Source organism: Saccopteryx leptura, chromosome 1 (genome assembly GCF_036850995.1).
Source record: "Saccopteryx leptura isolate mSacLep1 chromosome 1, mSacLep1_pri_phased_curated, whole genome shotgun sequence".
Lineage (NCBI taxonomy): Eukaryota > Metazoa > Chordata > Mammalia > Chiroptera > Emballonuridae > Saccopteryx > Saccopteryx leptura.
The window spans coordinates 373,684,226-373,707,070 of NC_089503.1; the positions used below are offsets into that span (position 1 = coordinate 373,684,226).

General features: G+C 44.4%; 1 protein-coding gene across 4 annotated transcripts in view; it reads left to right on the plus strand.

Annotated features, from left to right (window-relative positions):
* The first annotated feature begins 3,570 nt into the window (after nt 1-3,570).
* The window catches only part of LOC136387538 (platelet-activating factor acetylhydrolase-like), a 37,108-nt gene continuing 17,833 nt past the window's right edge, over nt 3,571-22,845 (plus strand). The window contains exons 1-3 of one of the 4 annotated variants that reach the window (XM_066359257.1): nt 3,571-3,732; nt 20,052-20,194; nt 22,398-22,519. In XM_066359257.1, the coding sequence (XP_066215354.1) occupies nt 20,086-20,194; nt 22,398-22,519 (231 nt within the window). In that variant the 5' untranslated portion in view covers nt 3,571-3,732; nt 20,052-20,085. Of the gene's footprint in view, nt 3,733-4,044; nt 4,217-20,051; nt 20,195-22,397; nt 22,520-22,845 lie in introns of those variants that run through there. The other 3 variants (XM_066359255.1, XM_066359256.1, XM_066359258.1) reach the window with 3 other exon arrangements.

Here is a 22,845-nt window from a genome sequence, read left to right on the forward strand (position 1 = left end):
CAAACCCACAGAAATGTGGAAACTAAACAATATATTTTTAAAAATTAGTGGGTCAAGGAAGAAATAAAAGCAGAGATCAAAAGTTACATACAGAGAAACGAAAATAACAATACGACATATCAGAATCTCTGGGATGCAGCAAAAGCAGTAATAAGAGGGAAATTCATATCACTACAGGCCTACATGAACAAACAAGAGAGAGCCCAAGTAAACCACTTAATTTCACACCTAAGGAACTAGAAAAAGAAGAACAAAGACAACCCAAAACCAGCAGAAGAAAGGAAATAATAAAAATCAGAGCAGGAATAAACAAAATAGAGAACAGAAAAACAATAGAAAAAATAAAACAAACAGCTGGTTCTTTGAAAAAAATCAACAAAATTGACAAACCCTTGGCAAGACTCACTAAGGAAAAAAGAGAAAGGACTCAAATAAACAAAATCCAAAATGAAAGAGGAGAAATCACCACAGATATCATAGATATACAAAGAATTATTGTAGAATACTATGAAAAACTATATGCCACCAAATATAACAATCTAGAAGGAATGGATAAATTCCTAGAACAATACAATCTTCCTAGACTGAATCATGATGAAGCAGAAAGCCTAAACAGACCCATAAGCAGGGAGGAAATAGAAACAACTATCAAAAACCTCCCCAAAAATAAAAGTTGAGGGCCAGACAGCTATACTAGTGAATTCTATCAAATATTCAAAGAATACTTGGTTCCTATTCTACTCAAAGTCTTTCAAAAAATTGAAGAAGAAGCAATACTTCCAAACACATTTTATGAGGCCAACATAACCCTCATACCAAAACCTGGCAAGGACAACACAAAAAAAGAAAACTACAGACCAATATCTCTAATGAATACAGATGCTAAAATACTAAATAAAATACTAGCAAATCGAATATAACAACACATTAAAAAAAATAATACATCATGATCAAGTGGGATTCGTCCAGAATCACAAGGATGGTTCAATATATGTAAAACGGTTAACGTAATACACCATATCAACAAAACAAAGAACAAAAACCACATGATCCTATCAATAGCTGCAGAAAAGGCATTCGATAAAATACAACACAATTTTATGTTTAAAATACTCAACAAAATGGGTATAGAAGGAAAATATCTCAACATAATAAAGGCCATTTATGCTAAACCATCAGGTAACATCATTATAATGGCATAAAACTGAGGACTTTTCCCCTAAAATCAGGAACAAGACAAGGTTGTTCACTCTCTCCACTCTTATTTAACGTAGTGCTGGAAGTTCTAGCCAGAACACTCAGACAAGAAAAAGAAATAAAAGATATTCATATTGGAAAAGAAGAAGTAAAGGTTTCACTTTTTGCAGATGATATGATCCTATACATCGAAAACCCCAAAGACTCCACAGGAAGACTACTAGAAACAATAAACCAATACAGTAAGGTCTCAGGATACAAAATTAATATACAAAAGTCCATTGCCTTCCCATATGCCAACAATGAAACATCAAAAAACAAACTCAAAACAACAATCCCCATCATGGTTGCAAAAACAAAAAAAAATACCTAGGAATAAACATAACAAAGAACGTAAAGGACCTATATATTGAAAACTACAAAGCATTGTTAAGGGAAATCAAAAAAGATACAATGAAATGGAAAAATATTCCTTGTTCCTGGATAGGAAGAATAAATATAGTCAAAATGACTATATTACCCAAAGCGATATACAAATTTAATGTAATTCCCATCAAAATTCTAATGGCATTTTTTAAAGAAATGGAACAAAAAAAGTCATCAGATTTATATGGACCTATAAAAAACCCCAAATAGCCAAAGAAATCCTAAGGAAAAAGTACAAAGCTGGGGGCATTACAATACCTGACTTCAAATTATATTATAGAGCCACGACAATCAAAACAGCATGGTATTGGCAGAAAAATAGACACTCAGACCAATGGAACAGAATAGAAAACCCAGAAATAAAACCACATAATAATTTTTGATAAAGGGGTCAACAACACACAATGGAGAAAAAAAAGCCTCTTAAACAAATGGTTCTGAGAAAACTGGAAAGCCACATGCAAAAGAATGAAGCCTGACTACAGTTTTTCCCCTTGTACTAAAATTAATTCAAAATGGAGCAAAGACCTAAATATAAGACCTGAAACAATAAAGGACATAGAAGAAGACATAGGTACTAAACTCATGGACCTTGGTTATAAAGAGCACTTTATGAATTTGACTCCAAAGGCAAGGGAAGTGAAGGCAAAGAAGGGGACCACATCAGACTAAGAAGCTTTTGCACAGAAAGAGAAACAGACAACAAAACAGACAGCCAACTAAATGGGAGATGATATTTTCAAACAACAGCTCAGATAAGGGTCTAATATCCAAAATATACAAAGAACTTATAAAACTCAACAATAAACAAACAATCCAATAAAAAAAATGGGAAGAGGACATGAACAGACACTTCTCCCAGGAAGAAATACAAATGGCCAACAGATATATGAAAAGATGCTTATCTTCATTAGCTATTAGAGAAATGCAAATCAAAACTACAATGAGATACCACCTCACATCTGTTAGATTAACTTATCAACAAGACAGGTAATAGCAAGTGTTGGAGAGGCTGTGGAGAAAAAGGAACCCTCATCTACTGTTGGTGGGAATATAAAGTAGTACAACCATTATGGAAGAAAGTATGGTAGTTCCTCAAAAAATTAAAAATAGAACTACCATATGACCCAGCAATCCCTCTACTGGGTATATACCCCCAAAACTCAGAAACATTGGTACGTAAAGACACATGCAGCTCCATGTTTATTGCAGCATTGTTCACCGTGGCCAAGACATGGAAACAACAAAAAAGCCCTTCAATAGAGGACTGGATAAAGAAAAATGAGACTCAGAGACATGGACAAGAGTGTGATAGTTAAGGGAGGAGGCACAAAGAAAACCAGATAGAAGGTGGCGGAAGACAATTTGACTTTGGGTGATGGGTATGCAACATAATCAAATGTCAAAATAACCTGGAGATGTTTTCTCTGAACATATGTACCCTGATTTATCAATGTCACCAAATTAAAATTAATAAAAAATAATAGGCACACTATCAGGACAAAAAGTAAATAAAAATAAAAATAAAAAATACCAACGTTAATAACACCAGATATAAATTTCAAACTACATTCCTTGAGTCTCTAATTGAAACTTTGAACGAATAGTGGACCACCTGACCTGTGGTGGCACAGTGCATAAAGTGTCGACCTGGAATGCTGGGGTCACCTGTTCAAAACCCCGGGATTGCCAGGTCAAGGCACATAGAAGAAGCAACTATGAGTTGAAGCTTCCCACTCTCCCTCCCCGCCTTCCCCCTGCCCCTCTTTAAAAATCAATAAATTAAATAAAAGAGAACTTGGACTGAAGAGAAAGTATTGGGAAATGAAGGAGGGAATTTCAGTTAACCCTCAAATAATTGGAATAAAATAAGCTATGAGATAAGCCCTTCATACACCATTTCCCCCCAAGTCATGCTCGCTCTTCCTGGCTGCCTTGCATTGTATTTCCACGGAGAAATGAAACCACAGGGTGACAGGCCTTCCAATCTACAGCACAGTCAGCACAATTTTTGAATTGGTGTCCACCCTACAATATACTGAAATGCGGAATGCGCCGGGTATGGCAGACTACAGATGCAAGCAGAGGGAATCCAGCGAAACAAGCAAGGTTGGCTTGATGTGGGCGAATTAAAGAGGGAACAGATCTGATAGGAATCAGATGGAGTCTGAGAAATGGAAGGGAGTAGTGGGCACAGCACCGGCCCAGGCGCTGTCTGGGTCCATCCTAGGGCGGGATAAGGTACCCGCAGATACAGATTGTGGAACCCCAGGCCTGGGGAAGGAGCACCCTCGCGTGCTAAACTGATTCTGCTTGTGGGAGTCCTCCTGCCTTCGGGGGAAGAGAGTGACAGGAAGGCGATAAGACCGCGCGGGGCGGATAGAGGCCAAAGCCCTAGCACTTCTGAGCTGTCCCGCTGCCCCGGGGCCAAGGTAACAAACAGCTGCTGGCAGATTCCGAAGAGCCGGCAGTGAGAAGACGGTCGGGTTTGACACGCTCGGGTCGCGTCCGGGCGCCTCGAATCGCGCTCAGAGTCCCTGGTTCGTGAGAGCTGCTCCGCGCAGCTCCGGGTGAGGAGGGACCCAGGGGAGAGGTGCGGGGCCCGGGACAGGTGCGGGGTCGGCGGGGCTCATGCTGGACCGGCGCCGCGCTGGAGCGGGGGACCTGGAGCGACCGCGAGCTCGGGTGGGGGTGGCGGCGTGGCTGGGAGTGTACCCGCGCCTGGCCTGCGCTGGGCTCTCGGTCCCCGCCGCCCTCGGGGACAGCGCTAGAGTGTTTGCGCTCAGCGGGACGGAATTGAAACCCAGTTCTCCGGAACCTCTCCCCAAGAATTCGGTGCCCAGAGGGAGAATCGGGCGCACAGGGGGCCAGTTCACTGTCCCTCAGATCATTGGAGGGCCGGACTATAAAAAAAACTATGAACAAATCCCTATGCACACTGCACATATCTTATTTTAAAGTAAAAAAACAAAACGGGGACAAATACAATATTTAAAATAAAGAACAAGTAAATTTAAATCAACAAACTGACCAATATTTCAATGGGAACTATGCTCCTCTCACTGACCACCAATGAAAGAGGTGCCCCTTCCAGAAGTGCAGCGGGGCGGGATAAATGGCCTAAAGAGGCCACATGTGGCCCGTGGGCCAAAGTTTGGGGACCCCTGCCCTAGAGCTTCTACTGGAAATTTCTATCTCCACATATGGAAAGGTGATGTTTCCTATCAGGCCTGTGGTTCTCGGAGTTGTCGCAGAGGAGGTGCCAGGAGGAGGGAGAGGTGGGGTGCTTTTAGGGGGAGCCTGAAGGGCACATAAGTTCAGGTTCTGAAGGGACTTGGGTTAACAAATCAGTCTTGCACCAATGAGAATCAGTCTTGCACCCTTTGGCCCAAATGAGAATGCTGAGCTGGGAGACTGGTCTGTGAGTAAGGGCTGGAAAATGTGTCCTTTAAAGTGCTGACAATCCCAAAAGACTCAGGACCAAATCCGGGGTTCACATTTGTTGGGCGGATAAAATGTATTATGCTCACTTTGTTACAGATGGCACTGCTCATGTGGAGGCCGTTGCCCAGGTGATATTAATGTGTGTTGGGGGCAGGCTGTGGGCAGGCAGAATCCTTGTAGCCTGGGGCTTGGTTTTGGGATTAAACCTTTCCTACTCTTTTTGATGTGGGGTGGTACAATCCCATCATGCCCCAGATAAGTGACTTTGTATTAGAGACTTCCCTATTTTGTATATTGGATTAAAGGTTTGGATTTCTACACTATAAAATAGGGGCAGAACGGGAGCTTGCTCGCTTGGTTCCTGAGATTATCATTAGAGGAGAGAGCAGAGGAGAGCAGAGAAAGGCCACCTGGAGGAGGCCAGCAGAAGTAGCCAAGATGGCGGAGTGTTGAGTGAGAAGCCAGTTTGTGCAGTGTTTGTGCAGGGAGAAGGAAGGAGATGGGGAACAGAGGTGAATAAGTCTGGTGAGCTAGAAACCTTTGATTCTAGGAAACTCGGATAAGTCAGTAGCTTTGTGAGCACTGAATGTGAGTGGGTTTTGGAGCCCAGTGTGTGTTTTTACTTGCCCGCCAGGTGCAAGCCAGAATTAAAGGTAATGGCCCACCAGTTTTTGGCTCCGTTGTTTCTTTACCGACTGTCCGAATCCGATGCGAACCTGCATGGGCCATGAGGAGCCACTGAGCCATTTCACCCGCAGGTGTTGTAAAGTACCAAAGGCTACAGAATTAATATTAATATTTTAGGAGGCTTGGAGAACATTTTATTAATTTGGATTAAGGTGTGCAGAGAAATTGTGAGAATAGTCTCTGTACTGTGTGATTGGCATAACCAGGATGGCCCTTGGCATTGTATTGTAAATGCAAGGGGAGGAAAACATGGATTCCCAGACATTCCACCACACCTGTGGGGAAAGGGTGAATGGCTAGCCAGGTGCAGGAAGAGAAAAGCCAAAATAAACCTTTTCTTATAGCAATGAGTCATTTGCGGGCATTTGTCTCCACCGAAACTACCTCTCCTATGTAAATGTGTGTGGGATTCTGGACAGAGAGATAGCAGATAAACACTAGATAATATAGGAATGCCTTTAATATGTAAAGAGACATCTTTCTACCATTGTGTTGGCTTGTAAACTTTGTTTTCCCCAAAATGATGTATAGCTTGCAAATTGAACATGGTCCTATCATGTTAAAGGACATATGACTATAACCAATAGTGGTAAGGGGCTCCTAATTGCAATTTTTGCTTCTGTACTTCCCACTTACAAAACTATAGAAACTAAATAGAACAAAGGGCCGGTGCACTCTCCCTCAGATTTCTGTCGGAGCTGCCGCCGCTTGGCCAAGCTAAACAATAAAGCTTTGGTGTGTAAACTACGGACCTTATTTCTGTCTTTCATGTTTTGGGTCCCTCCGAATTTGGATTAACAGGCCAGGTGGCTGTGATGCTGGCCGTGGCCACTGGCTTTACAACATTGAAGTCAGAGATCAGGGCCTTAAGTATTGTCCTGATCTATAAGAAGGAGGTGGCCTTCTGGGCACCACCGGGTACTGGAGAGCTGCCAGGACCTGACAGGTTTCCTCACAGAGGGCATGCTGGTGGCTCTGCTGGGGGAGCCCTTGGGCTTGGCATTTCCCAGTCCTCAGGCTTCCACTCACTGCCCCTGGGCGTAGAGGGCTCTCTCCCTTCCCCGGGAGTTTGTGAGGCATGCCTCAGGCTTCCACTCACTGCCCCTGGGCGTAGAGGGCTCCCTCCCTTCCCCGGGAGTTTGTGAGGCATGCCTCAGGCTTCCACTCACTGCCCCTGGGCGCAGAGGGCTCTCTCCCTTCCCCGGGAGTTTGTGAAGCACGGTGCTGTGCACAGTGTGGCCATGCTCTTCACTGAAATGGGCCCTTTGTCCTCAAGGCTGACACTACAGTCTGTCACCACAGACTGTCACCCAGGCTGTCAGTGTCCTAGAGCTACTGGGAGTGAGGGAGCAGCAGAGTGCTGAGGGTGTAGATCTGGCTCTCACAGCTGAGAAATCCCTTCTGAGTGTGAAAGGGTTTGCCCAGCACCCTGATGGTTTCCCTGCAAACAGAAGTTTGGGCAGGTGATTCTTCTCTTCTTCTCTGTTTAATGTCTGTGCCCTGTGCCTGCTGGTGGCGAGGAATACACAGTCCCTCTCCCAGTCAGACTTGGGGAACCCACACAGTGTCCCATCCTCTTGGAGGCTCTGGGCACAGAGCACAAGGAAAGTGCTGACTGGGTACCGTGCTCCTGGACTGGGACCTGGGAGAGTGAGCTGGGGGTTCGGCATCTGTCTGAATGCCTTTCCCTGATACCCCCCAGCACGGATGTTTCCTGCAAAAGAAGGTGGTCATCGGGTTATTTATGCCTTGGTTTCATCCTAAGCCTGATTTCTTTTTAACACCCATGATAATTGGCCTCACTGACCTCTGGAGACAATCTGAAGTTTCCATAAAAGGGAAGCATTGAAGAGAAGGTATCGAGTGACGAGAACTGAAGGGGAAACATGGAGCTCAAGCCGTCTTGTTCTGGAATCCTGTGGCAGCTTTGTGGTTAGAAAGGGAGGGCAGTGGGTTCTGGCTGCCCTTGTCTGTGAAGCCAGCACCTGTCAGGTACCCTCACTGCCACTTGCCTCTATTTTACAGATAGAATGCACTAATAGAAGCAGTCTAATATATATAAGCTTATTGTTTCTTTTTTTTTTTTTCTTTTTTTTTTTTTTTTTGTATTTTTCTGAAGCTGGAAATGGGGAGAGACAGTCAGATTCCCGCATGCATCTGACCGGGATCCACCCAGCACGCCCACCAGGGGCGAGGCTCTGCCCACCAGGGGGCAATGCTCTGCCCCTCCGGGGTGTAGCTCTGCCACGACCAGAGCCACTCTAGCACCTGGGGCAGAGGCCAACGAGCCATCCCCAGCGCCCGGGCCAACTTTGCTCCAATGGAGCCTTGGCTGCGGGAGGGGAAGAGAGAGACAGAGAGGAAGGAGGGGGAGGTGGAGAAGCAAATGGGCGCTTCTCCTATGTGCCCTGGCCAGGAATCGAACCCAGGTCCCCCGCAAGCCAGGCCGACGCTCTACCGCTGAGCCAACCGGCCAGGGCTGTTTCTTGTAAGAAACAAACTTAGCAGTTCAGGAGAAGGAAAAATCTGAAAAGGAAAATCTTGTATACGAATAGATACTGATTGAATTAAGTGGCTAGTTGATTCCTAGTACAAGCTTTGTTCAGTCCTTCACTGATTTTAAGAAAAAATTTTAAGCACCTACTATGGGGCCAGGAACTGAGTGTAGAGCAGAGTGATTAAGACAGATAGGGCTCCATTCTTGTGGAGTTCACATTCTAGAATCGAGGGATGAACAATGGAAATTCAGAGAGTACTATATGTTTTGAAGAAAACAAGTGTGCTGTGGTAGAGTATTGTGCCGTGTGTGTGTGTGTGTGTGTGTGTGTGTGTGTATGAGAGAGAGAGAGAGAGAGAGACAGAGTTGGGAGGGGGCCTAACTTTTTGGGTTGGGTTTTGAAGAGATGGAGTTTCTGGGATATGGCCTTCAAATGAGCCCCCAGAAGATGAGCAGGCAGTTCTGGTGGATGGATCCACAAGTGTACAATCCTGGGAACAAGCTCAGAGAGTTACATGCACAGTGGAAGGTAGTGTGGCTGGCAGTAGGTGTGGGCAGGGGGAGAACCAGCTGAGATCGAGGGCCCGGGACCAGGTCATGCACAGCCTCCTAGGCTGAGATTAGCCTTCTGAGCCTCAAGTGCAATAAAAACCAGAAGCAGAGGTGGGATAAGGTAGTTTCGTGTTTTCAGAGGCAGCACTGGGTGCTGTGTGAGGAATGGATGAAGGGGCAGAAGAGGAGAGGAGAGGAGACCAGCTCTGGTTTATTGGAAGCAGTCTGGTGCAGGGTGGAAGCAGCAGGTGGACAGAAGCTATTTTTGGAGGTAGAGTGGGAAGCTGATGTTTCTCTCTCGTTTTCCCATGTACCTAATGGGGTGGCACGCCTCCATCTAATAAAAACAAATAAGCTAGTGACATGATTTGCTAATATTGTGTTACTTTGAATTATTGGTGCATCATTCTCACAATTTTAATAATAAATTTTAATGTATTTTTATATTATTTGTTTAATAAATATAACTTGTTATACATTAAAGATAATGTTCTGCTCTGTTCAGAGTGTTGGGAACCGTTAACTGAGAGCTACCTGTAGAACACAGCATCATAGAATGCCGTGATATTAATGCCAAACTGATAGCCGGCTAATGTTTGAGGTTCAAAGTGATCAGGTAAAATCCAAATAGAGTATTTGAAGCTGGGAGTTGGAAAAAATGCAGAAAAGCATTAGCAGCTTGACCTTTGTTCCAGATAGGGTTGTGCACAGATCTCCGCTGGGAGAAGATCTTCCAATAATTGAACACCTGTATGTGGAACAACAGGCTTTCTGGAGAGGGCTGTGAACCAGGGTTGAATTGGACTGATTCCCTCCCTCAGTGAAGCATTTGCTCTCAGAAGAAGCTCTGGCATGTTCCCTAGTTGATCACTGACTAGATTGTAGAGGCCCAGAGAAGAGTTTCAGTGTTGTTTACCAACTAGGGGAGAGATGACGTCAGCAACAGGGCCACTAACTGCCACAGTGAAGCAACCCTATTTCTCTGTTCCTGCCTCATTCTGACATGCAAGTCACCAGATGTTCTGTTGACAAGCGAATGGAGGCCCTTCCTCAATTCCACAGTGTGCGGGGAAGGTTGGCGCTGAGCGACTCACTCACTGGTCTCTCGGGGTCATCACTTGCCAGACCTCATTCATTATTTATCAGTCAGTGCATCAGAATTTCCGCATCGAGTGGCCAGTTTGGTGAATCAAATTGTAGAGAAAATGTGACAATAATTCCAAGATCTGTACGGTTTCTTTTCTGCCTTCTTGCCCATCCAGGCTCTTAGGATTGTGGGTGGTTGGGGCATTTTGAAGGAAGAGGTTCAAGTTCTTCCTGGAGGCCTCTGACCTATTGTGTTTGAGTTATTTGTTTTGAAATGTTGAATTAGCTGCTACCCTGTATAGATCAGTAGATTTTACATACACATATAGTTTCCTAGCTTTTCAATAGGATTTGGTAACATGCAGCTGTCATTACTACATCATAGCAATCCATTGAAGAGTGGTGTGACTCCTGTTAGATGCTCCCATTTGTCACAGTCCCACCTCTGGTTTTTCCTTAACACAGATCGTGGTTAACTCATATAAATTGCCTGGCTGGCTCTTACAGAATGCTGACCTTACGCTCAGCTTAGGGTTAGCTGGCGTGTCTGTTCCACTTTCACTCTCATTTGGTTCAGGAATCCCTTCTCTGATCCTCTCTGCGAGTCCCCACACCTGTGCTTAAACTGTTTTCCTAATAAAGAGAAGATGGTACTTGTTGTAGAGCTCCTTCTGACCACGTTCTGCCATCTGGATCCAAGTAGAACAGGTCCCTTTTGTATGAATCTGTAACTGTCATGCACTATCTGGATCCCCTCTTCAACCCCCCAGTCACATCCCTGGTTCCTTCAATCGCTCCTCACGTGACTTGCTACCTTGTTCCCTCAACCAGTCTAGTTATTGTTGAGTTGTTTCCTTGACTACACTTTCATTTGTTAAAGGCTCTAAAGCCCCCGCAGTTCCATAAGATGTCATTGAACTGGTGTAGAAGATCCCAGTGTGCCTCCAAGTATGGCATCAAACTGCTCAGTGACCTTAGAAATTCCTTATTGTCTCTGGCCTTAAAGCTAGGCAGGGCACCAGACATCGGGACATTTGCAGACTGGATGCCGATGAGTAGAATGCATCAATTTTATTTTAATCGGAATGGCTCAATTCTTGTACTTATAAATGGCTGTTTTGTTAAACTACTTCCTCAATAGGAAACTACTTCTTTTTTTTTCTTGATATTCATCACTGTTCTTAGGTTGTGAAAGGATTTCATAAGAGTTGTCTCTGCTTCCCAAGATCAGAGGCATCAACATGCTTTTGCAGAAGTCACTTAAATGCTTTATATCTGAGACGATGTCCGGACTAAATTTTGATTCCCTTAGCTCATATGGTAGAGAGAAAATAATATTATTATAATAGAGTAGGTATTTTTTCTCTTCCTTAGTTTCATTGTTAACAAGTATGAAATAAGGACATTTTGTTGATGCTTTTAAAAGGAATCCTATTTCTTCAGTAAAGATCGAACCCCAGAATCCAGCCCAACACAGGTGCCCATCCCTTTTTCAGCACCCCTGGCAGGGGACCAGTTAGCAATGTTTGAATCCCTGTCAGGCCAGAGAACTCTCTCTCCATTGTGAGGTATCCATCGCGAATGGTCTGATTAAAGCTCTTCCTCGTATTGACTGACATCTGCCTCCCTCTAGCCTGTTTCAGAATGAAGTACTGTTTCCTTATCAAGCTAGGATAATATAGTTGCTTTAAAAATATTGTTCTAGAAAACTGTCTGTGGTCATTTACATGTAATATGGGCAGGAGTTTCCACAATACAAAACTGCTTCTGATCAGGGGAGATAATGCGTATAAAGTTACAGCAACTTGGGACTGTCAGAGTTACAGCTTTTTGTACTTTTTTGAATTTTTAAACAACAAATATGTAACACATAAAATAACAAAATATGCTACAATAATAAAGTAGTAGTAATAAATTGTGTAGAAATCAAGGCTGGATGATTGACAATCTCTTTCCATTATTTAAAACAGTGGTAGTCAACCTGGTCCCCACCACCCATGAGTAGGCGTTCTAGCTTTCATGGTGGGCGGTAGCAGAGCAACCAAAGTATATATAAATAAAATATAGATTTAACTCTACTAAGTAGTTTTATAAAGACTTATTCTGCCAAACTTAGCAAAAATCCAACATAAAGTACTTGGTAAGTAATTATTATATGCTTTAATTTGCTGTAACTGCTTTATAAATTTTATAAAGTAAAGTTACTTCCCTACTTTATAAATCACCATTACTGTGGAACCGGTGGGCGGTTAGAAAATTTTACTCCTAACAGAGATACAAAAGTGGGCAGTAGGTATAAAAAGGGTGACTACCCCGGAATTAAAATATCCAAAGCAGAGATTTCATCTTCTTAATCATTCGGTTTGGTATTCAGTCAATTGTAAGATTTTTTAAGTCACTTTCTTTGACTTTAGGTGAAAGTAAATTGGTCTCTTATTTGGTCTCTGGTCTCATTCTGTCACTTTCTATGCTCTGTGTTAGTTTTCTATTGCTGCTGTAACAATTTATGACAAGTTTTATTGGTTGAAAGCAACACAGATTTACAATCTTAGGGTTCTGTGGGTCACATGTCTGAAATGGCCTCACTGGGCTAAAATCCAGGTGACTCAGGGCTGCCTTCATTTCTGGAGACTCTAAGGGAGAATCTGTGTCCCTACCTTTTCCAGCTTCTAGAGCCACCCATATTATCTTCTACGGTTTATTGTCTCAATCTTCTATCTTCAAAACCAGGACTTGTGGATTGAGTATTTCTCAAATCTCACCACTGACTTCCTCGTCTAATGACTCTTCCACTTTTAAGGACCTTTGTGATTTTTTTTCAACAGACAACATTTAATGTATGCACACAGTTTTATATAAAATTCAGCATCACAACATGTAGGGCATTTATTCTTATATATTCTGATATATTTGAAACACTTCTTAAGACTACAAAACAAAACATAGAAAAAGAAATGAATATAATCAACACGAAAAGTATTATGTTAAAGAATATGAAATATTATTTTCCTTTCAGCACTTCAAAAGATATTTATACATGCTTTGTTTTACAAGTAACATCACAAATGATCACATCTTCACATGCTCTTAACTGTTATTTGTACTCAGCATGAAACTAGTGTCATTTTTCACACTTAATTTTTTTCTAGCTCTGTAACAATGCAATTTTAATGCAATCAAGTAAATCCAGTCCCAAAGTTGCTGTTTACCAGTATTAAGATATGAACCAACCCCTCTTCTAGGAATTTCTAAAACTTATTTCAGGGGAGAAAAACTCCCACTTAGTGGGAGAGGAAATGGCTAGACACTAGTAAGTGAAACCTTAGTTCTTTGTAATTGACATGCTGGAACAAAGCCACCCTTAAGGTTTTAAAAACAATAGCATTTAGATGTTAAATAAGCAAAATATAGTAAACAGAAATAGCAGACCCAAATATGCATTCTCTTCAACTGCACTAAAATGGACCTTGCTTTATATCCACAATGAAAGACTAATGTTTCCTGGTCTAAAACTGAAGGTAAAATAAACGAGACACAAATGAATGTTGTCAGTTAGATAGGAACCTTTTTGCGCCAAGTCAATTGTAGGTAAATTTGCAGTTCTCAGGCTTTTTGACTCAACCTTGAGTCACAAAGACAGCACAAAGCAACAATATGTAGAGTTTGCATCAACCAAGCTGTATCAGTACTGGGGTTTGGGAAAACCTACTCCTGCCTGATCAAGGCTATTCCAGGATAATCTCCCTAAATTCAACTAATTAGCAAGTTTAGTTTCCCCTTGCCATGTAACCTAACATATTCACTGGTACTGGGGTTTACAATGTGGACTTTTCGTGGGGGGGCGGGGGTAGGGAGTAGTGTAATTATTCTGCCTGCCATATACTCCCATTCCAGAAGTTAATTAAGAAGATTTTGACAGAGAGCTCTGATCCTTGTGAAAGAGCGTTTTCCTTCTCTTTACCAAGAACAGAAGAGTGAAGGCACCTACCCTGATGTGTTGGCAAGGCAGAGTTTTACTTGGACATTGTATTAGCTCTTGACCAAAATTCTGGACTTGAGAATGGACATTTTACCAACTGTCTTGGTTCATCATTTATTTCAAAAGGGAACTGAGGCCTGATGAGGATTTCCCAGTGACAGACTAATGGGGACAACAGGATGAGCAGAGGTCGTGGTAGTATGGATGGAGATCTCAGCTGAGATTTAAAGAGCACAGATAGGAAACTGTTTATTGGTAAATACGAAGTCCACAGAAGGAAGGCAGAAAGATACCTACTTCTAAATGGATTGAAATAGGATGTGTTCTCTGAGCTCTCATTTAAAGGTCTTCATCTGCCAGGATGATATTTTATCTAGTGGTCAAGCAGCCAAAGATGAAGAAAATGATTTTTCTGTCTTTTGTATTTAAAATTGTCAATTTTTAAAAAGTAGTTATTTTCATTGTTTTGAAATTTTGAAAAAGAGAAAAGTAGAAGGGAGGATAAAAAATACCACTAGTTTCTGACTGTAAAAAGCTCTCTAAAGAGGATAAACTTTGTAAATGTTTGTTATTTCTTTATTTTGGTTTTCTTGCTCTTCTTTTCTCCTCCTCTTCCCTTTTCTTTCATGGGATTGCAGATAATTCTCTTAAACCTCTGTGTAACATTTTACTAAGTATTAAACATAAACACACCAACTTGTTGTATTCTTGAAACTAATACAAAATAATACTGAATATAAAATATAATAGAGGCCCCGGCCGGTTGGCTCAGCGGTAGAGCGTCGGCCTAGCGTGCGGAGGACCCGGGTTCGATTCCCGGCCAGGGCACATAGGAGAAGCGCCCATTTTCTTCTCCACCCCTCCGCCGCGCCTTCCTCTCTGTCTCTCTCTTCCCCTCCCGCAGCCAAGGCTCCATTGGAGCAAAGATGGCCCGGGCGCTGGGGATGGCTCTGTGGCCTCTGCCCCAGGCGCTAGAGTGGCTCTGGTCGCAACATGGCGACGCCCAGGATGGGCAGAGCATCGCCCCCTGGTGGGCAGAGCATCGCCCCATGGTGGGCGTGCCGGGTGGATCCCAGTCGGGCGCATGCGGGAGTCTGTCTGACTGTCTCTCCCTGTTTCCAGCTTCAGAAAAATGCAAAAAATAAATAAATAAATAAATAAATAAACTATAATAGAAAAATTTAAAAAAAGATAGAGAGTGAGAATAGGTGAGTCCTGTGTTCTGGATTTTGGGTAACAATTACTGCTCTGTGTGACCAGTTAGAAAATGTTGTATTGGCTTGTCGTGGCGATAATGTGTTTTCATGCATTATGATGATGAAGACTGTTGTATCAAGGGTTTTCGTGTGGTCACCTTGGATTCTCCAGTTTTAACTGTCCAAAATAAATGTTAGGCTTTCCAGGGTCTTAGTTCTCGAATATAAATACATTTCTAGCTGACTCATATCCCCAGGTTGAATAAAAGGCACTTTTCTATGGAAAAAGATGTTGGGAGTTAAAACACTTCTTATGAATTATTGCCCGTGTTCAGATGCAATATCCTTTGTGGTCATTCTCACAGAGATCTCAGTGACCATCTGAGGGTGAAAGACTCCAGTGTCGAGGGAAGACAGAGACTTGTGGCCATACGTAGTAGTCCTTTGTTCAGAAAAGCGAGAAGCACTGTGTTCATTTTCGTAACATGGGAAATGTTGGGTCATAGTCCCCTAAATTGTATAATATTTGCATAGAGGATTGGTAGTTACTTATAATGAAATCACACAAGACGAGAAAGCAGAGTATGTAAGAAATAGAGCTGGAGAAATGAATCTGAAATCAGACGAATGGATTGTCAAAGGCCGGCCAGGTAGAGTAGAACGGTGAGAAATCTAAGGTATCGGGTCATTTTTAGGAGCAGTGTCAATCTACACTGCTCACAGAAATAAGGGATATTTTATCACTTCATGTTCATTTTGAAATATCCTCCAATTATGCTCACATAGTTAGGGAATATTTTATAGCTTCATATTTAGAATGTCCCCTAATTTTTGTGTGCAGTATATTTGGGGAAAGAAAATAGACAAGAAAATATATGAAATGTTAAAAGGCGACCCATGTATTAACTGCAGAGTGATAATGTGGAGTGAGCGGGGCTTATGGGTGCTGAGGAGACACCCAGGGAAGCTGTTGTTGCCCTTGACTGAGCCAAGATCCTCTTGACGGAGGAAGGGTGAGGTTGAAGCCTTAGCCAGGCCCTGGTTATAAAGACACAGGGTAACCTGTGATCCATACTGAATTGAAGGCAAAGGGAGGGACTTCCGGGGAAATGTAATCCTGGTATTCTCCGTTCTCCTCTGAGGAAGCTGATTTCAGATCTCCAGAAAGAGGAGAACAGGGTGGAAGAGAGTGGGTGTGGGTGATTTAGGGCAGAGGACTTGAACGTCATGGGCAGAGGTGCGCTATGGATTGGAGCAAGGGGCCGCAGTGAAGTCACAAGGGCACAAGTCTAGCGGAAATACAGACTGGGCGCACCCCTGGTTCAGCGAACAGCCTGAGGCTCCAGACCACGTTCCTTTGTGTGACATGTCTTCCTTCTTCTTCTTCCCATCACAGCAACTCAATCAGCTAATGCTCCTCCTCCTTTGAGAGTCACCTCCAGTGTGACCTTCTAGAAAGGTTTTCCATGCCTGCCAGCACCATCCACCCCGGAATTGATCATTCTTTGTGCTCGCATTAAAGTCACATCTGTCAAATCATCTCGAACTCCAGATGCCATTAAATAAAACCGGAACCTCTGTCCATGCCTCCTCGGTAGTTCGCCCAACCAGAATTAAGACCTTTAGAAGGTACAGGTGCTACAAATACTGCAGTATGCCCATGCTCTATGCATAATTCAAGATCAAGCCCACACTAGGCCAACATAAAACTCTCATATATATTGATTAGACTAGTTCATTTCCAGATTTTGTGATTGAAGTATTTCTAAGTAAATTCATTGAGACTGAACTGTTCCCACCGCTTTGGAGCCCGGGCTTCCCTGTTTCCCTACGTGGGGCTGAGTGTGCTTATTGTAGAAACCAGCAATACATTCAGCACCCACTACGTGGCACATGGATGGTGCTTCGTAAATGTTGGAGTGGATGGATATGTCATCAGATGTATAGGCTGGCGTACAGGCTGTTGTGGGAGAATGTATTGTGCAAAAAAGTAAGCGCCCTAAGAGAGGAACAAACAGTGCTGTTGTCATTGTGGGAAGGGGCAGATGCTTCTGGCTCTGAAACTAGCAAGAGCGTCAGGGCAGAAAGCCCCACGAGATTAGTTGCAGAATGAGACGCAGGGTGAGTGTGGGATGCCTGACACCCTCTCTCCCACGCCAATCCTCAGGTCCAGCATTGGCCCTGAAGTGGACCTGCCATATCTCAGGGTCTCGCTTTTTCTGACACGGAGCCATCTGTTTTACATTTCGTTGTCCAAGAAAAGAGCTAGCATTTTGTTTCTTTTCCCTTTTACCTACCCAAGTGATCCACGTTCATTATTGACAAATTTAAAAAGTAGCCATTAAAAAAAATAAAATAATAATATGGTGATCTGAAACTTGTGTATCCTATGGACCAATGTCCCCCATTAAATTTAATTTCTAAATTAAAAAAAAATTAATAGCGGAGTCTGAATTTACTACCGTAAAATATAAGATAAAATAAAATAAAATAAAATAAAATAACCTATAATCCTACGACTCAAATAATAACCACTGAAAACATTCTGGTTTTATATTTATCTATATATTTTTAACCCTATTTGGATATAAATGCCTTGATACCTCCAGGAGACCTTGGTTAAAAGAATGGGGTATTTCCAAGTGAATCCCAGTCGGGGTGTATGTAGGAGTCTGTCTCACTATCTCCTGTCTTCTCACAAAATAAATAAATAAATAAATAAATAAATAAATAAATAAATAAATAAATAAATGAATAAGAACAGGCTCTATTCTGGGAGTTACTGAGGAAAGGCTTGTGAGCACAGGGGCATCTCTGGCAGCAGAGTAAGGAGCTGTCAGAGAGGAGCTTGGGTGAGTTGCGGAGCAGCAGGCCCTGGGGGTAAACCAGGAGGCATGCCCCCAGCACTACCAGGACATTAACAGTCTGAAGAGAAGAATGGCAGTGAACACAAAGTCCGCCAGGGAATGCAGGGAAAGTGCTAATTGTAGTGCTTAAATAATGCTTAAGGAAGTGACAGCCTGAAGTGAAACCCATCAGATCTATTCAGGAGAGCCACCAAGAACAAAGCAGGCAATGAACAAGTGCCTTCAGTGGGCAAAGAAAAAGTCTTTCTGTTTCTATCTCACCATCTTGATTGACACCTTACTTTTATTTGTTAATATTTATTGAGCAACTACTTACCAATAAGCAATGTGTGAGGCTAGGAATGCAAGACGAGTGTATGCTAATGTTTATATTTAAATACATGCAAAACACTTCTGCATATATTTATCATTTAGCCCTGGGTGATATCACTCTCACTCTGCCTCACTTTGCAGGTCAGGAAATAAGGCACAGAACATTTCCATAGTTGCAGAAGGTCACAGGGCTGGTGGCAAGGCTGGCGTTCAGAACCAAGCTTTGGGCTCCAGGCACTAAAGCGCAGGCACTGGACCACCACCCTCCCCGGTGGCATACTGAGAAGCTCAGACTGAAATCATCTGGAAATGGGTTTCTAGGCAACCTGATAGGCTCCATCAAAAAGAAGACAGGATCCTTTACCCTCCTTTAAGAAGCATTTACTAGCCTGTTATATGCTGAGCCCGTTCTTAAGTAGTAGTAATGAAAAGGCTCCTGAGACTCATCCCTGCCCTGCAGGAGCTCACAGGCTACTGGCTGAAGCAATGCCAGCAACAGAGCATTCATTGCAGGGGAGGCAGGAAGTGGCTGAGTGGAGGCCTGGACAGCAGGCTGCTGGCAGACAGGAGGCAGCCTTCTGCTCCGCGACAGGCCCCTGACTGCCCGGACAGGGAGCCTCTGCTCAGTGAGGAGGGAGGTGTCCCCTCCTTCCGTGCTCCTGAGGAGCCAGCCAATAGTGGACCTCCCTGCCTGACCTCAGGGACACTTTGGTGATGGTTGTCCACTGCTTTGGCACAGCCGTCTTGCCATCAGCTGGGGACAGTCCTATCATTCCTTTCCATCCACAAAGCACCCCAGAGGCAGTGGGGGGAGCAGAGCATTTTGAGGTGCTGGGAAGGTGGAGAGAGGGGAGGGACCAACACCTCTAGCATGCCAGACCTTCTGTAAGGCTTTGGGACAGTAAGGAAGACCTGACCTCTGCCTTGGGAAGGCTTCACTGGAGCAGGATTATAGAGATGACCAAAAATATAACATTGTCAACACCAAAAACAACCATGACTATAGCAATATAATCATTCTATGATTATGATGGAAATATTAGCCAAAACTTATCACATGTTTACTAGGTGCTAAGCATGCCTGTCGATATTATTATGATTACGATACGTGATTATTATAATCATTGCATGTTGATGCTCTTCTTTATATTTGAATGAGACTGCTACAAAGTTAGAGAAATGGTGGCTAAAAACCTAACATAACAAACCCTGGCCAGTTGGCTCAGTGGTAGAGCATCGGCCTGGAGTGCAGAAGTCCTGGGTTCAATTCCCGGCCAGGGCACACAGGAGAAGCACCCATCTGCTTCTCCACCCCTCCCCCTCTCCTTCCTCTCTGTCTTTCTCTTCCCCTCCCGCAGTCGAGGCTCCACTGGAGCAAAGATGGCCCGGGCGCTGGGGATGGCTCCTCGGCCTCTGCCCCAGGCGCTAGAGTGGCTCTGGTCGCAACAGAGCGATGCCCCAGAGGGGCAGAGCCTCGCCCCCTGGTGGGCGTGCCGGGTGGATCCCGGTCGGGCACATGCGGGAGTCTGTCTGACTGTCTCTCCCCGTTTCCGGCTTCAGAAAAATACAGAAAAAAAAAAACCTAACATAACAGTCTACAAGCATTATTCATGCTCTACAAACAGATCACCAAGGATTTTGTCATGCTAGAATCTATCCCAGCCCAGAAAATGCATATGCCATGTTTTCCAAATGTCCTTATAGAAGCTAAAATCATGTTACTAGTATCTAATAACACTGATATGTCAACCTATTTAAATGCTATTTATTGCATGCTTTTATTTTCTTTTTACTAACCTGCCCTGAAGTAGGTTAAGCTGAACCCACTGATCAGCTCCCAAGATGCTGTCGCCCAGATGGCACGCGCTCTTCTGCCTCTGCAGCTGCCTCGCCCTGGCCCAACCTTTGACCTGGCAAGACCTCAGTCCTGTTGCCCATATTAAACCATCAGGTAAGAAATTCCTTTATTTCAGGCTTGAGCAAATTACCTGTTGCCAGATTTAAAGAGACATCAGAGATGTTGGCCTCTGTGCAAGTTCCAGGAGGAGGTGCTGATGGCGGCCCTCTGTTCTCCCGGGCAGGGGAGCGGGCCAGTGGGCGGGGCACAGCACAACACAATCAGGTGTGTCTTCTCCTGCTGTCTTCTGGACTTGATGGCTCCTATCACACCACAGAGCATGGCCTAGTGGACAGTCTTAAATGGAAGAGAAAGACCCCTTTGTCATTCTAAATCGACCCTAAAATGTTAGCCTTACAGGTAAAGTTATGTGTGTTTTTAAGACATCTCTAAGGACATGCCTTGGGGTTTGAACCTGCCCAAGGGGACAAGGGTATGCTTTCGCTGAGATCCACTAAGACTCCGGCAGGGGGTTGAGTTTGGGCGCCCAGAGTTAACCACCGCTAGGGAAGGCAGACATGGTATCAGTTGTCTCCTGTTATGTGTTGTGTTCTGTGCTAGGTACTGGACGTAAGAATCAGCATCCTCACAACTGTCCTGTAGGCTAGTCACAGGCTTTTACCCCCCACTTTACAAGTGAGGATGAGAGAGGGGAGGAAATCAATTAGTCCAGAGCACCACAGCTAACAAAAGGGACAGTTGGAATCCAAAATAGGATCACTGACCCCTAGACCCAGGAGAAGGGTGGAACTCCAGACCATGGAAGGTCCTTCTCACAGTGCCAGGAACTGGGTGTTTCACCTGTGTGCCTACGAGCATGTTTTAACCCCAGAACGCTGGAAGGATATAGGCCACAGCTGTGCCCCATGGGGCAATGAAAATAACTTAGGAAGGTATATGTATATTTAAATACCACATACAAACTGCCTTCCAGAAAGATTCCAGTACATTTCCCCTCCAGGACAAACCACATGGTGATAGGAAGCCATTGAAGGATCCTACAAAGAATTCCCTGGTCGCCTTGGCCAGTTGGCTCAGCGGTAGAGCGTCGGCCTGGCGTGCAGAAGTCCCGGGTTCGATTCCCTCCCAGGGCACACAGGAGAGGCGCCCATCTGCTTCTCCACCCCTCCCCCTCTCCTTCCTCTCTGTCTCTCTCTTCCCCTCCCGCAGCCAAGGCTCCATTGGAGCAAAAGATGGCCCGGGCGCTGGGGATGGCTCCTTGGCCTCTGCCCCAGGTGCTAGAGTGGCTCTGGTTGCGACAGAGCGACGCCCCAGATGGGCAGAGCATCGCCCCCTGGTGGGCGTGCCGGGTGGACCCGGTTGGGCGCATGCGGGAGTCTGTCTGACTGCCTCCCCGTTTCCAGCTTCAGAAAAATATGAGAAAAAAAAAAAAAAAAGAATTGCCTGGTGAGCTTTGTGTTACAAATCACTCTAGGAGCCCGGTGAACTATGCACTTAAAAAGGCCAGGTTCCAAGGTGAATAGAATAGTGAGGAGAGAAGGCAACTGGCTGGTCAAGGACTGTGAAGGGAGAAGTGAGGCAGGTGAGCAAGAGGCTCCAGGTATATTGGGAGCTGGTGAGAAAGAGGTAGGAGTGTAGGATGGTCCCCAGGTTTCTGGTTGGAGGATGAGGAGGGGGAGTTGGGGAGATGGTCATATAGTTTCTCTTTGGACCGCCGGCTTTGATGTTCTCATGGGAAGGACATCAGGCGAAGACAAACAGCGGGAAGGTGTAAGCACAAATCAGAAATGTGAGATAAAGCTCATGTTTAGGCGAAGCAGATTTGGAAAGTGGTTTTCAATGCGCCCTGGATTGGCGCCGGAGGTAAGAGCATGCTGAACATGTTAGGAGGGGAGAGCCCTCGTGTCCCGGGGGAGGGCTGTGAGGAGGGGAGAGCCCTCCGTGTCCCGGGGAGGCTGTGAGGAGGGGAGAGCCCTCGTGTCCCGGGGAGGCTGTGAGGAGGGGAGAGCCCTCCGTGTCCCGGGGAGGCTGTGAGGAGGGGAGAGCGCTCCGTGTCCCGGGGGAGGCTGTGAGGAGGGGAGAGCCCTCCGTGTCCCGGGGAGGCTGTGTCTGCATCCTTTCCCTGTTCAGCCCTTTCCGTCCCGCAGGCCCGCAGTCATTGCTGTGTGTGTTACTAGGAAGTAAAGACACGAAGGAGGCCAGACACTGTGAAGCAGGAACATACTGGAATTTCTTTACATAACAGAGTCTGAGGAGTAAGGAATGACAGGTAAGATAACGTTTACCTGTTTTTCAGAACAATTAGATAAAATAAAAGCCCTGATGTTTGCTGCAGTCTTTGGCCAAACTAATATCCCCCGAGGAAGTGGGCCTTATTCTGTCGGCTGTATGGACTTGATGTCTCAATATAAGAACAAGGTGAGGCTTTAATACCACTTATCACATATTATAATATTCACTGTTGTAATGACTCCTTAGGGGTTTTTTAACTTGACCTTGGCCCTGAGTGCTTGGCTCCGTGGTAAAGTGTTGGCCCGGTGTGTGGAAGTCCTGGGTTCGATTACCAGTCAGGGCACATAAGAAAACTGACCATCTTCTTCTCCACTCCTCCCTCTTTTTTTTTCTCTCTATTTCTCTCTCTCTTCCCCTCCCACAGCCATGGCTCATATGGTTCAAGCAAACTGCTGGCTCCTCACCTCAAGCGCTAAAATAGCTTAGTTGCTGAGAAATGGAGCTTCACCCGG